Source organism: Megalopta genalis, chromosome 2, assembly GCF_051020955.1.
Source record: "Megalopta genalis isolate 19385.01 chromosome 2, iyMegGena1_principal, whole genome shotgun sequence".
NCBI lineage: Eukaryota > Metazoa > Arthropoda > Insecta > Hymenoptera > Halictidae > Megalopta > Megalopta genalis.
Window position 1 is genome coordinate 8,657,475 of NC_135014.1, and position 16,456 is coordinate 8,673,930.

Consider the following 16,456-nt stretch of genomic DNA (forward strand, 5'->3'; position numbering starts at 1 on the left):
GGGAAAAATATCGCCGGCGAAACAAATATTTGGTTCAAAGAATTTTTCGGAGAAAATTTCATCGAAGTTTTTTCAAGCGGAAGTACATATTCTCAGAATCGTAACATCGAAGGTCAACATCAAAGTCAATAATAATAATTTGCTTCGATAATCTTTCTCTATCATAATTATCGCATTCAAATCAATTCCCAATTTTATTTACAACAATTTCGCAGGTTGTATACATCTTTATCTTGTTCTTGTAATAAAAATAAACAAGATATTCGATGTAGACGAATTATGTGGAGAACAGCCCCACTATAATATAAAATATAAAAGATGCTTGATATTCGTGAATCCGGAGATGAATGAGCGAAGTGCGACACGAATCGAGTCGTGTATAATCGCGCCGCTTTCGTTGTTTTTCGGTTTGATAGGAACGAGCGAGATGCTTAAGCGTTTTTATCGTCCCTATAATGAGCTCCGCATGCAGCCACGGCGAGCTTTCAAAACGAATACGACGTAGATCGATTCCAAAGTGTACTTTGCCAAATGAAAATGTTTATTAACTCGGTAACTTTACGAGTATCGTGTTTTCGAGGTCGCCGCTCCACGCGCCTGCAACACGAAAGAACTATGGAGTGGGTAATTACGCCAAAGAGTGATTTTGTTTGCGCAATAACATTTTCGATTCGCATAAAGGGGAAATCGTTTCACAGAAATTAGCAGGATTACATCTCCTGGATTCAAAGAGACTGAAACTCGATAAATGCGCGAACCATGCACTTAATGTGATTACTCTGTAGGGCAGTGGAGCCGGTTACTGTGGAGTGGCCAATTGCTGTGCCGTTGCCTTGTCTTCGGATATAATTAAAGAATGTTCATAGAAAACAATGTAAGCGTCAAAAATGTAACTTTTTAGGAGGAAGAGAAAAAGGCATCGCTATCTTCGAACTATTAACAAAACTTGATTTATTTTTATCTTTCCATGTAACTAAGACTACAGTAGCTTAAAAATATAACAAAGTTTTTTATTTCTTACAATAATAATACATGGATTTATGAAAAAGGAATTGTTTTTAGAGGAAAGTCTGCATGTGTCGTATCTAGGAAGAACTGAAAGTATAGAAAATATAGAAAAATAGAATATTATAGAAAATATAAGAAAAAATAAGATATATTTCATTAATATGATGTTTTATTTTTTTTTTATTAGGAGGTATAGCAAGAATTTTGATTTTATGATATTTCAATTAAACTATTGTAAAAGCCATGATATTTACTATCCATGTATTCCCATATATAACTTGGAGGTCTTGCTTTCTTTTCAGTACTTATTTTTAGAGTATACTCTATTAACAAAAGTTCATGTGGTATGTCCGCCAAATCTAAATATTTGTGCAGTACGTACATTGCATGTCCTGCACATGATACGTTGACACTTACATTGTCTTCTACAAATCAGCTTCGCTAGCAATCAAAAGGCAATTTAATCGATTGATTAAATAATTTCCCGTGATTGCTCGGACAAGCATCTTGACAATTTCGATAAGAATGGATTTGAAATCCGTCACTGTTCTAGCCTTAATAATTTATAAATCCGGGAGTAGAACGGATGCTTTATGAACATATTACTTTGTGTTTCAGCATAATGAACAACAATGGCATGGAGCAGCCAGATCCTGACAATATAAAAATGTTCGTGGGCCAGGTACCGCACGACATGGACGAGGACGATTTAAGGACGTTGTTCGAGGAGTTCGGTCGAGTGCATCAGATAAACATCCTGCGGGACAAGATCACCGGAAGCCATAGAGGTGAGTGCGCGATAAAGGACGAGAGAAGTGGCAGTTTGTTGAAAAAAAAGAAAACGAGAGAGCTCGACTCGACGTTTTTCCGATGAAACGGTTCTGCTTCGATTTTCGAAGAACTTTGAAACTTTCGACGACACGGCCGGGAAAATTACAATTTGATATTCGGTACGTACTCGGTACCTAAAAGCCCCGGACGCGGAGTCGGTTTCACGTTCAAAATGAATCGTCACAGCTGCCGCAATCGTTTGGAATTCGATCGAGTTATGAGCACGTTCGGGCAAAGCCACGTTAATTTAATTATTGGAACTTTTCTCTGCCGCTCGACAATCCTCCGTATCGCAATATTCGATAACGAACAGATTTTTCATTAGTCTGCCGCATAGCAAGAGTTACTTTAATCTTGTGGCAATTCTATTAACTACACCGTTCCTGATAATCGAGCAGAATTCAATTGTCTCTCGCCGTTTATTTTTAATCGCGCCACTGGCCGCCGTTACTCGCGTAAAATTCGCCAACGGTGTAGCGAGCTCTGTCGCTCGTTTTTCGCCGCGATCAATCGCGAAATCGTTCCTCGAGCCTCTAGTCGAAATCTCGACTAACCGATTCATAGACCTGTCGTAAAGAACCGATCGCGGTGAAACAATTATTCGCGGAATGAAAAACGAAGAAAAGTAATAATTGAGATGTATTGTGAGGTCCTAGTTGCATGCGATTGTCAGATTTGGCAATGGAACGTTCGTATGACAAGCGCGAATGGATGTACAGTGAATGGGGCTACACAGAGAGAAAGAGAGAGAGAGAGAGAGAGAGAGAGAGGAAGAGAGAGAAGGGAGAAGGAGAGAGAGAGAGAGAAAATGGACACCATTTACGATGGCAGGAAGGACGATAAAACGTTGCGACACGATCGTAGACCGAGATTAAACCAGTTTCTGTTCGTCCGTGCCACGCGAACATAATTCGAGAATAAAATAATTCTCGCGCCTGGTTCCGAGTAGATTGAACGATTTCAGCAACGTTCTGGTTGGATGATGTATCGCGACGGAAACGTTCAACGAGAATATTTCATTCGCATCTCCCGATTGCAACGTGCTCCTTCTTCGCAAGATGATCTCATTCACTATCTTCTCTATTTCACGCGTTCCTGACACATACTCGGATGGTGTCACAATTTTAGCTCTTTTCATCCATTAGATCAGACGATCAGACGTGAAATTAATTTGACCCATTTGCATCGCAAAGAAGGATGAAATGGTTTGTGCATATAGCTACTTCGCAATTGTCGATGAACTGCGGATTCGATGCATGTATAACGAGAATGACTAGGCCAAATATAAAATAGTAAAGAGATTGCTAATTTTAGAGATTATTAATATTAATAATATGATATTGTTTTTTGATTCCTTCAAATTATCGGAAATATCACAGTAGTAAATTATTTTTCTTCTTTATTTCGGCGATGAACGAATGACCCAACGCTTTTCAAGTTCTCTCGACGAACTTATGTTAATCCAGAAAAAATAATCAAACGTGCACGCTCATGATACAACTGGATTGAAAAATCCCCGCGGCATTTATAATTCGCGGCTAGAGATGTCTTAATCAATATTGCAATGGCAATATTAACTTAAAATGGATCAACGTCGGTCGCATGATACAATAATTTCTGTTCGAATTATTCATAGACTACGAATTTTGAAATGTAGTCATTACATTCTTAATTAGAATATATTTTTGTTAATACAAAATTGTAAAAATATTAAAATCATTAAAATCATTCCATCAAAAATGTATTTTTAGTAAATATTTATTAATGGCGATTAACTGAATAAATTTTTATATTACATAAAGATTCGCGGTCTAAATTAGTAGAAAGAAAATTTTTGAGCTCCTTTGGCACAGGAAATGAAGAAAGAATTAGAAATTTCAATAAATTCGACTCATTTCATTTCTATAAGATTAATTAGAACATCCTGCGAGCCTTACTGGAGGTTGTAAGGGGTCACAGAGCCGGCAGTGAGAGGAAAGGAGAGCTCAATTAATTCAGCGGTAGTGTGCCCTAACTTGCAGTCTTGGTTTGTCGGATCACCGTCCTAATTTCTCATAGAAGGTGAAGAGAGACCGCGGTCGAAGAGACCGGGGAGAAAATAAGTACTATACGTGGGACACGTAAGGATCGATGCCCGGACAGTGGTGCTCGCACTTCTACGGTCCTTCGTTGTCGCTATTGATCGAAGAGAGAACCCTCCGTGTCCTTAGCCTTTTATGTCGCCTGTTCGAAATCTATCCGTATGCAGTGAACCAGCCTTCCGAATCGCTGAATCGCAATTTGCTTCTCATTAATTGGAAATACGTCATTCGCATGGAAATGCTCGCGGATCCATAGAATGTGTCCTAAAAATAACAGCATCGTTATAGAATAAACGATTGCCTGTGGAAACAGTAGATATCAATTTTCGCGAAAGTGAAAACAACTAGCGAAGCCACCTGGAAGACATCAAACTGATCAGACAAACGGAGAACACAGGAAATATTTGAAACCGCTCGAATCGTTTAGCGGTCTAACAATAGACGGCGGAATAAAAAATGAGATTCTTGAGAACCAGACACGTAATTCAATTTCCATTTACCGATGCAGATAGAATCGGAACGTGGATAATTAATGAGGCATTCGGATAATACAGAGAGGACCGTAAGCAATTTTCTATGCCCTAAATAGTAACCAATAATTGATTTACGAGCGCGGCAGCGATTATGTCCCGTTTCCTGAATAAACCTCGCTATCTCTGTCCTGGGGATGAAATCCTCGAAATCCAAAAGTATCTCAATTTCTCAAGCTTGGCTGCTGCATACATAACTATGATCATGACACGGAGTCTACACAACGCAAGCTAAATCTGAAATCTCTCAAGTCCAGACGACCGAACTCTTCTCGACTGGACATCTCTTGTTTCTCTTTAAAACGACTAATGCACGTATACGTAAATTGTTCTCTTGTATTAACTTGTATTAAGGAACAAAAGTGAGCTCACACGTTTTAAAACGGTACAAATGTTTCAAACTCGACTAAATGTCTAGTGTTCTTTTTAAGCGTTAGAGGGACTAGTTTATTGTACAATGACTAAAATAATCTTTTTTTAATCTTACTATTAAACATTTGGAGTGACAAGAAAACATTAAAACCTCGTGTTCTTTCAACAATTACATTCTTTAGTCGATACACAGTTGATGTACTGTCCCTCTCTGCAATTTGTCTGTTCCATTGTCGACTCGAACCACTTCCAACCGTTCGAGTCTCCTTTGACTTCAAGTTTCAACACCTTGCCGGCGTAGAATCATGCTTTTGTCGAGTCGAAAAGGAATGCAGACGTCGACTGTAGTAACTCCTCGTTTAGAGATACTCGATTCTTTTTTTCGCGTAAGATCTACTGGCTCGAGAGAACTCGGATTAGGAAATTCTTGGGCACTCGATCGCGACAAGGAATATTTTACCAATCGCGAGGATAAGCGAATACCAGCCAGGAAATCTCCGAAAGGAGAAACTGGCTCGTTTGATCGAGATTCTTCCCCTCTTGTCGTTCCATCACAAAGTAACGGAGTATCGAATTCCAGTAGCTTACGCGAGCCAATCGAATAGAACCAAACACTTTTTGAGACTCCAATAAATTGGACGGGTTCGGCATTTCGGAAGTTTTCGGACAGCTCCTGGCGCGAGTTCTCGTCCTGTAAAGACGAACTTGCCCGAAGACACGCGTAAGTATCGCGAAAGCCAATCCTGCTTAATTTCGATCGCGAAACTTCGAGCTACCTCCGATACCATTTGCCGGCCTTCCCCTGTCGAACTTTGTTCCGGATCATTTTTCCTACGCGCGAAACGTCGCCTCGCGATTACGGGTCACCCTGTACATCATACATATACGCGCGGTCAAAAATGCAATTCGATGAGACGGTTCCGCTGGTGGGACATTAATTTACCATTACGTCAGGGTAATCAAGTTAAATTTTCACAATGGCAAACGAATTTCGTCAGACTGGTACTCGGGCGCTACCATCAATTTTGCAGCTGCGCGTGACGTTTACAATTCGTCTAGATTAATCGTTCCGAAAGTTCTCAGAATTTCCGCATTTCCCGCGTCGCTGGCTCGCGAAACCATAGTTGGAATCCGCATTTGCCCACGCGTGCTTCACCGAGTCTTTTCTTCTGAAAATGGAACAGAAAAATGTGTTACATTCGTGCACAAATCATCGCAATTCCGGGAATTTCAATGAAACAAACTTTCTCTCGTTTTTAGAATTCAACCGTTTCAAGTCGAAAGCATGTTCTCCCTCTTGTTCGAGTGTTTGTTATAACAGTGTACATATGGCCCGTGCAGCGTTTCGTAAAATATTTAAAATACGTACCATGTAATTATAGTAGTTTTCACGAATACAATGCAAATAGGCTAAAGTAAGGAAGCATCCGAATTAATACAAAAATCAACTTCGAGTCTGACTCGATTGTAGGACCGTAAAGGATTAATATTACATTGTCGTATGAACAATGCGTTTCCCATAAATAAATAAACTATAACTTCCAGCATTGCGTTCACGCGCGCGCGAAGCACTAAAGGTGTCTACTTTACATTGCTTTACATTGCAATATTACCTCTTTCATTGTTTCACAGATTTATTGTCATACAGAATTATTTTGTTTATCTTTAAATAAAAAAATAAAAGAATACAAAATTTAATACATCTTATTCGATAAATATACAGTAAATTATGCCCAAAAACAAATCAAATGGTGAAGCAATCGTTCATCCTACAATAACCCGCTCCACTACCATATGTCAAAGGAAATATCGTACAGGGTGTCCCAGGATCGGTGGTGCAACCGAGAAGGAGATGATTCTACATGAGACATGAGAAAATCAATTTTGAATATCCAGCGAATACGCGCACGCGTAATTATGGTTTAGAATAGTTCAGATGAATGGATCTCGATAGAAGGCGTATGCCACTTATAAATAGTACTAATATCATCATTCAATTTCTTCTTTCATGTAGGGACATGAAGTGTCCTGGGACATCCTTTATATTTTCCCCAAAACTGCATCGTCATTTCGACGGTCCCGTAATGTTACACAGTATTTGGAACGATCGATTTACAAATCGTAAGAAATCCATTATTTCACGTAAATAAGTTTGTATGCCAATAAATTTGCGAGGCAACGAAAGAGTTAATGCAATGGAACCGCTGGTTCAGAACCGATAGCCGAGATCCACAGGCTATGAGGGAAACAAGAAACGAGAAGCTATAGCAAGTATGCAGGCACGCGGCTAAATAGAGGTTTTATTGCTTCCCTGAGCACTCTGCCCGAGAAACCGGAAGTTTGCCCCCGTTTTCCCCAGCCCCCTCGGTCCCCATGGTACCGGCAGAGAACCCTTCCTCCTATCCCCGAAAATAAACGGTGTTCCACGTCGCGTTATTTATGCAAGCGGTGGACACGAGATAGCTTCGAAAAGTTTCGATCTTTCGCCATGGCTAAATCGCGTTTTGCGTTTCGGTTGCTCGAAAATTCTGACATTTCGCTCGGCTCCTTCGTTCCTGAATTTCATGCTTGACAGTTTTAAATGGGCTCCGCGATGGAATTCGAAATTGTATTAAAGTCCTGGGTCGCGTGTCACTTTCCTGCCGCATATTTTCTATACGGCCACAATCTAATTCGAATTATTTCTCGCGCCCGTTTCAACGTCGTCCTTTGTGCTACTTTCCGCATTTCGTGCTCTAGGAACGCTGCACTCGCTCTCTACGTCAGAACTAATGGAAAACCTTCGAATTTTAAAACTATCGTTCTATGAGATGCTTCGGACAATTGCGACTGTACAACGTTCTATTTAATAACGCTAACCATCGCGTTTATTTATATTATTATATATATATATATATTAAATAAAGTATTGGATGAAGTATTTAGAAAAATGTTAAGTAAAATTATTAAATAAACGCGATGGTTAGCGTTATTAAATAGAACGTTGTGCAGTCACAATTGTCCGAAGCATCTCATAGAACGATAGTTTTAAAATTCGAAGGTATTATTATTATTATATATTATTGTAATATTAATCGCGTTGTGGTACACTGGGACATTTCTAAAAGTTCTGTAAAAATGTACTAACTACCAGAAGAATTTCAATCTAGCAATCATTCTGCACTGCAGAGTAGCAAAGATCGATGTACAGAAAATTTGTCCGACGTTATTACAATTCGCTTACGAATTAACACCGACGCTAGAGAGCCTTAAACATATTTATTGCTACGATATAAAATGCTTTCATCCAGCTAATATATAGTTCAGCGGGTTTTGTCTAACAAAGCGCGAATATTTTCCGAAGCTTCAATTACACGAAGTCTGGGGAATGAAGTTTTTCGTCCGAAGTTCTGATCGCGTACCTTAGCTAGTTCGAAAGATCAACAGACGATATTTCAGTAAACTAACCGTCGCTTAAACATCAAACACTGGAACGTCTTCATTATGGTAACGCGTCTTCGTAGAAATTCGTCGGCAACTAGGTACCTTCGAAGCTCTTCCTCGAATTTCCCCCGGATCGTGTACCTTGTTGTATGGAAATTGCTCGTAGGATCCGTTTGCCCCGCACCCCCCGCTGCCAACCTACTGTTTTACTGATCGATCTTATAGCACTCGTTGCACGGAAGTACGCTCCACCATTAATCACGGGCCGCTATTAATCGTCCTTAAGTAGAACGACGTTTCGAGGCGCGCGAGTCGCTGAGCGGGTTCGAGCGGATTGATACGGGTTGGAGCAGATTGGAGCGGGTTTCGGGCGGGTTGGATCGAGTGCGAGCGGGTAAGAGCAAACGGGCGCCCTTGCCTCTTTCAATCAGAGGAGAAGACGGCGCGGCGAGGTTCGACAGCCTGTCTCCCGACATCTCCCACAGAAATCCATAGAAATCGCTCCGCTTTCGCTCTTATTTGTCGTTTCTATGGCTCGACACCTGCCTCCCAGTCGAATCGACGATTGATGATCCACCGAGTATGTATACCGGCTAAGCTCGGCAAGCGGAACTTCATACTTTTTTTTCAAGACAAATTCGACGGTCTATAAAATATACGTTCCGATGTGAATTTTACGAACAAGCCCTATCAAAGTCGAGCGGCGACCATAACTTTTGCGGACTGGTTTTCCTCCGAGCAGGCCATTGATGGGTCGTTTAAAATCAAACGTATATTTTACAGGCTATACGAGTTTTTGTGTCGCCCACTGACCTTAAAGATAATACAACGTTCCATTAAATTTCTACTGTACTTTGTACCTTCGGTATTATGCCAAGATGATTGACACGTTGCCTTTCAACTAAAATCTGTGGACAGCGGATTTTACGTATTTCTAACAGGAATGACTACATCGAATACAAAACTGTAAAGACATTGGAAGAATTTGAGAATATTTTTGTTTTATGCACAGCTCGCTAAAGTTATTAAAAGAGGAAAGATATTGTCATCATATTCGCGTTTCTTACGAATAACTTCGAAAATTTTTATTTCGCATAAAAATCTGCAGTCTAAAATCTCTGCGCGTATAGCTGCCAAGTGCTTAATACCGTGACTACCGCACCAATAGCCTAAAAAAATGTCATCAAACTTGAAATAATTCATTTAATCAAATTAAGATCGAAAAGTAGAATTGTAAATTAAGAAGATGTAACAGATCAGCGTGAAAATCAATTTTCAGATCCGACAAAATAATTTCTCCGCCCACGTGTCGGTGACACTGTAGTAAAAGTGTTAAAGAATTTGAAGATGGAAACGAGGTGTTCCCGGATCGTGAAGTGAAACGGATCGAAATCACCGGGAAGTTTGAATAGGTTTGTTCTTATCGGTGCCCGCGATTTTCGACGCGTTTCTTCGAAATTTCGAGGCATGTTTCCCAAGCTGCTCGAAGTTTGCCGGATTTGCGGGGAACACGAGTGTCTTTTCAGAGGACGCACTCCAACGGATTAGACGGAAAAGTTTAAACGAAACTGCCACGCGAAACGATTGGAAAGCTGCATCCAAGCCGAGCCGAGCCGAGCCGTGCCGAGCCGTGCAGAGCGGAACTCGCGTTTCCGCCGTATTCGATTGAATACCTGCAAGCCGTAAGAATAAATTTTATTCCCTCTCCGGAGCAAGAGAAACTTTGTTTCCTTTTGAAGGATATTTCAAATCCGTACACCGAGAAAATGGAGGTCACGGACCTGCGAAAGAAATTCGAGAACGCGATGGATGCGAGTTTTTCGTGGAGAACTGCGGAGAACTGTCGAAACTCGTCGAACGTCACGTTTGCATCGATCGTTTCTCGAAAGATCACGGGAAAAAAGGCTCGCCCGTCGACCCGTATTCGCATCTCAACGAGCGAAAGCATATATTAAGTACCGTCATTTACAATTGCATTCAAAGGTAAGCTTGCAGTTTACACGGTACATAATCCCGGTCCGTTCTGCTTTACTCAAGGGAGCGTTAATCCTGTTGTTCTTATTAGAAGCGAGCAGCAAGCGGCAAGCTACTACAGCCATTCAAATTGTATTTCTTGCGAGAGTTGTACGGTAAAATCGAGCTGTTGGATATATAGTCAAAGTTACGGTAAATACAGTTCAAGTGATAAGTCACCGGAGCGATAGCGAGAGAGCTGTTGCCGTTGAGATGCAAAACCTTTGTTCCTGTGAACACGTTTTGCACGTGTCCTACAAGCAGAATCTCATGATCGATTTCTGCTAGTTATCCGCCGTTCGGCCATCGAATCGCATTCGCTCAATTATATTTCATATCATAATTCCACGCCCGCTTCGATCTCGAGAACCATTGCCACCCTTAAGAAAAAAGCTTGTCCTTGTTAGCCGGACCCACTCGAGACTTTCCAATCAACTTTTTTCTATAAATCTATACATTTTATCGATGTCGGATATTTAATATCGAAGCTGTATTAATTTTCAGCTTCCCGGAATCCAATAGACTGCGAATTTATGATTACTTAACAGTCAATCGTAAGGAAAGGAGATGAAATAAAAATTAATGTTCCTGTTTTACCATTTCGAGTATACTTGTCACGAGAACATTGCTTTTTCTTGTTCGATGGCGAATGTTCTCCTTGCATTTACATTAATTTGTGTGCACTTGTTATTAAAGCAAAACAAAAGAACTCATTTTAGAGCGCGTTCGCGAAATAAAATAATACATTTCAGGAGTTAACACGTTCCGTGCCACGTGTACCATCGATGGTACACGCTTGCATGTTTACTTAGTGAACTGAACAAATTGTTTACAAGAAATTTAGAACTGAAGAATCAATTTCCACCGCAAGAATGGGCGTTGATAAGTTTTTGTTACGTTGTTATGTGTACGAGAATTAATAATTGCACGTAATACATCAAGTTTTAGTAAAATATCAAAGTGTGAAGATTCGAGTAAAAAAAGCTCGGCACGAAACGTGTTAATAGATCGAATAATTCGAGAATAATATAGTGTAACAAGTCTTTTCGTTTTTACCGTAAGTGTATTACGATCTGCAGTGAATCAATACCAGGTACAAAAACATCTTGGTATCCTCGTTATCAATTCACTTTTCTCAAAATTTGTTTGCGTGCAGTTATTTTGATTTCCTCGTTGAAGGACGAAGCTAGCGATGCCAGAATTTTTAAAAGATCTTAGGAAAAAATCCTGCCAACTATCCTAGCAATTTTACATCTTCAAGGCATTATCCTGGAAGGATATGTTCCATGAAAGAGAGAGAGAAAGAGAGAGAGAGAGAGAGAGAGAGAGACCAACCGTCTTGCTTCCGGCTGCCTACAAAAACTACAGAAGCCGGTTCCTTACGATCACCCAAGTTTTTGCTCGAATCAGCCGATTTGTTTCTTACGGCCGTGCCTCGTTCGATCGCAATTTATCAGCGTGTCACCGCCGTCTATCGAGAACGAAGGATATCTATCGGAAGGTGATGAGGATCAAACGTTAATCGCTATGAAACCTTCGGGGGGAGGGTTCAATTTAATATCATAAATATTACGAAAGGATAGTTCTGTCCGTTGTGTGATATTAGTGTGTTCTATTCTTAGTCGAGCTATTATTTGTCGAGATCCAGCAGGGAGTCTAGCACAGCGGCGTGGCGCGTCGACTGGGTGAACATTCGCGCGGTAGACGCTTCACGCCGCTGTACGGGACTCCGGCGCATACGTCGCCTACCCCCACTACTTGCGTAACCAGTTTTTCTGTGAACACTAATCCTAACAGAAGATCGGTCGGCGCGGTCACTCAAACCCGTCCAATCTGCGAACATCGCATGCAACAGACCTGAACGAACACCCTTATAAAAATAAATATAATACAAAATAAATTTATAAAATAAATATATCTGCCCTTATAAAATAAATATCTCAGTAAAATTCAGTCGAATATTCTGCAAGAAGAATAAATTTTGAAAACTAGTCAAGAATTAATCAGCCATCACCCATATGCGACCGACGCGACGCGGAATTGACTGACATCTATGTTGTGAATCATTGTTCAGTTTATGTTGGCCGACAACTGGTGTCATTTGTCCTTGATTTTTGTTCGTACTTAGTTTGTAAGTTCTTGAAATGGAATAAGAACTTTTGCTCCGTCCGATCAGAGTATCGAGCTTCCTTAGCAAAGAAGTTTAGTTTCTCGTTTCCTGGGTTATTCCTCGGTGTAAGTTGTTGAAATATTTCTAATGATTTGGTTTTCAGCAGTGAGACTGGAGCAGGCTGACACGGTCTGCTTATACGACGTATAATACGTCGTTTAATACAGGTTACAGATTCCAAGCAGTGACTTTCGGAATCTCTCTGGCTGAACGAAAAATTTCGGGGAACGTCGGAGAACTCCGGAGAAGAAAACGGACGAAAGATATTTTTGTATCGTCGAGCTCGTTCAACCGGGAGAAACGGTATTTCCCGACGCGATGCTCTCGCAAAGTTAGGCTGCGCCGTTAGCTGAAGCCACCGACTTCTGTATAAAAATCTTCGACGTGGCCGCGTAAAGGTTGTTGACAAATTGCATTCTGAAAGTGGCACACGGCCGGGTTTCCGCGTAAGCGACGAACGTCAGAAGCAAGCTACGTCAAAGGGCTAAAACTAACCGCGATCGTCGGGAAAAAGGAGTGTATAGTGTATAGCGTATACCGGTATACACAGGGTGTTCCATTTTACATCGTCATTTGAAATATTTCATCTCGACGGGCGCATCGGAAAGAAATTACGATACGACGGCCGCGATAACGCAACGGGGGCACTGTGCAATATTTAACGCACAGGCGAAATATACGGTACATATACACAATTTAAATCTGTTCATAGGATATATATTGATAACTAAACACGGTAAACGCGCGCGCAGAAAATTGTTAACCATTTCACATCTTTTATTACCTATCGGTAGCTCGAACGTATTCCGGATCGATACGCTGTTTTCGTTCTTCGTCGAGCAATATTGCCAAGAGTTTACCGTAAAATTATAATCATATCCGACGGAATATTCGGAATATTTTAACTTTCGGATGCAAACCCGCTCCTGCGACCTGCCAGACTAAATTAATTAAAGGTTAAATGTTGGGAAACTTCAATGGCAAAAATATCGCGAAGTTGGTGCTGATATATTGTCTAGCCGAAGTCAAAGTTCGTCCAATTTAATTTGAATAATTAGATATACCCGAATCATGGTTCTCGCTCGTTGAATTTCGTTATCTACGAACTTTAACGCGGCTCTACGCAAAATTTCATCTCCTATGGCAGATTTATGATGGAAATGAAAACAACGTTTTCGATTCTCTCGCGCGCGCACGAACGCGCCGCACGCGTGCAGTGATCGCTGGACGGGCTGGAGACGGTGAAATTCGCGCGGAGATTTAACTAAGATTGAGTGGCCCGCAAAAAGTTCGTTTCGCGGAAGCCCGGGGCTGCGGCGAGGGCGGCTTAATGTTCGGTATTATGCCTGTTGATGGATGCTGGTCGTTAATTTTATAATTTCAAGAACGAGCGTCGGTTACGTGCGAGCCAGTCGATTTTACGGGGTGGCACCGAGACCGGGGAACCTCGCAACCGGTCCACGGAAAATGGAGGTGGAACTGGAGAAAAGACATGGAACGTCGAGAGAGAAAGAGAGAGAGGGGGGAGGAGGTGAGAAAGATAAAGGTGATGGCGAGAATGTGGACGAAGAAGAGCGAACGGAAGAAGGAAGGTGCGGAAAGTCTGAGGATGATTGGCCAGCAGAACCACCCCCTAACGTTGGGTACTAATATAAGAGGCTAGGTGGGATATACTCTTACAAATTGTCTGGTACTGGTGCCGGTGCAGGCGCTGGTTCTTCGCAGGAGGCCGCACGCAGAGGGGGATTTGTCTCCATTAAAGGGATTGAGGTTTTGTCGTATTTTACTCTCGCTCTTTTCTACTGTTTCTCCGTTTCCTCCCGAGCACTATTCTGCCATCCTTTGAAGTTTTTCCCATCGCTTGTTCATTCATTAAATCTGCTGTGGTGTGCACCGGACCCGGCTGTTTTAGAAGGTGAGCCGCTTTTTGCGGCCGACCGCGACTTTCTCTTGGAAATTTCTAGCCCCCGCTTTGTCCTCTTCTGCACCACAAGCAAGAAACGACTCGTTCGTTATTGTCTGGGTCACCGGACGATCCCGCTCCTTCGGAAGAATACCAATTATTTGCGCAGAGGATCGTTTTGAATGTATCAAAGTCTCGAACACTGGAAACAAAAACGAAAAATTTCCTACGAACTTTTGGTTTTCGAACAATTCAATTATATTTCTCCTCGATTTCAGCGTCCATAGAGCACAATAGAGGTTGTACAGAGGCTTAAATAAGGCCACCTACGTATCTCCTTTAATTGTGGAAGCACAACAAATATCTCGTATGCTATTTGAATGGTTCGAAGAAATCATTATGTTGCAAAAATATCGTTTTCTGAGGTCATTTTTTTCGAAGTTTACAAGGTTATCGATGTTCTTTTTTTGCATGCATCGTGTAACTGATGTAGATGTTTACATTATATGACCTTGAAATAATAATATTTATTCTATTTATTATGTGTCTGAAATTATATTAAAATATGTAAGTAGTGCGAAACTTTCGTGCTGGTAGCTGTATAAGGACACAGCATAATTTATATCTTCAATGTTTAAATTGGAAATATGGAATATTTATCTTACATTTACTTTATATGGTATATATACTTTGGGCACGCACGTTGCATCTTTATTTTGAACGATGCAATGTTAATAATTACTATGTAACGCTTTATTTATTAAAACTGTGAACGCAATATATTTCGCTTTCTTTTATTTTACGTATTTATCTAACATCCCTATTGAACTACAATCTGAAGATTCAACAGGTAAAAACGAATGTTTATATTATACCCGTTCTTTTGAAGTAAAGCAACACAATATTTTGCTGGCACATATAATTAGGAAGTGATGCGGTGTATAATACAAACATCGTTTAGCATCTGAACAAGATCGCGAACATAGCCTGCGAGCTTTAAACACGAAATTGAAGTTGTATGTACTTAAGTACGTATACGGCTGCCACCGTTCATCCTTTTGTGTTAACAGATCGCTTATAACACCGGACCAAGGAATTATGAGCGAAGCAGCACTTTCACAGCTTATCGCGCAATAGTTTATGAGCCGACGAGGACAATTTTGTAGAAACTGGGGCACAGAAGAGCCCGGTGAACGGTCCTTGTCTCGATATTGTTTTATCGGACAGTTTTCACTAGAAACTGCGGGTAAAGAGTGTTATAGATAAAAGCAAGCGGTCGAGTTGATCTACTGTTTTCACTTTGGAATGGAGACAACCGAGTTTGCACCGGAGAACAACGTTCCTCGGGGAAGCTATTTACAAGAACGGGACCGAACGTATCCTGCCGCGGCGATGGCATCGATTTTGCCAATTTTCGACGTCCGGAAAATCTGGCGATAGCATTTAATCGGTGAACGTTTCCTCGAAGGCCGCGTGGATATTCTAAGAAGCGCATTTTCACAGCTAAATATTTATGGTAAAGGTATCCTCTCCCGGTCTCGGAAATTTATTCTTCAAATATCCTTCTATCACACCGGGTACGCGGCCGCCGTAAGTTTCGTGCAAATTTGTCTGAGTTACTTCGGATATCTACCGAAATACAGTATCCTCCTTTCCTCGACGTCTTTTTTCCCTCCTTCGTCACTCGAGAGCTCAAATATTTGCAGGATCGATGACGGTCTTGACATCGTATAATGCCAGAAGGAGCGACATGTATTTGCATTCTTCTCCGCGTTCGCCGAAAGGAAGAAAACGAGGAAATAAAATTGAAGATACGCCCGTCGAGGCGAGATAAAGTCTCGTTGATCTCGCGAGATCTTTAACGAACGCACCGTGTCCCCGCCGAGTTTCCGAAATTCGATTTTAACCGCCGTTTAATTAGTCGCGGCAAGACGGTTTTGCGACAAGATCTGTTCCTAATTACCCGGCCGGCGACATCACCACGACGCTTCGCTTTTGTGCATTCTTCTACCGCGTTTCGCTAATCTACGGTTTTTCACATGGTATTCGGAACGCTAATTGCCTGGACGAGACACGCGTAAATAACGCGAGACGCTTCTTCCTCTCGACCGGACGAAGAACCGTC

The 16,456-nt window shown here is 41.3% G+C and overlaps 1 protein-coding gene across 19 annotated transcripts in view; it reads left to right on the forward strand.

Moving 5' to 3' along the window:
• Positions 1-16,456, forward strand: part of LOC117226595 (CUGBP Elav-like family member 1-A) — a 425,233-nt gene that overhangs the window by 276,379 nt on the left and 132,398 nt on the right. For all 19 annotated transcript variants that reach the window (XM_076528848.1, XM_076528851.1, XM_076528847.1 and 16 more), the window contains one exon: positions 1,627-1,796. In XM_076528848.1, coding sequence (XP_076384963.1) covers positions 1,627-1,796 — 170 coding nt within the window. The remainder of the gene's footprint in view (positions 1-1,626; positions 1,797-16,456) is intronic.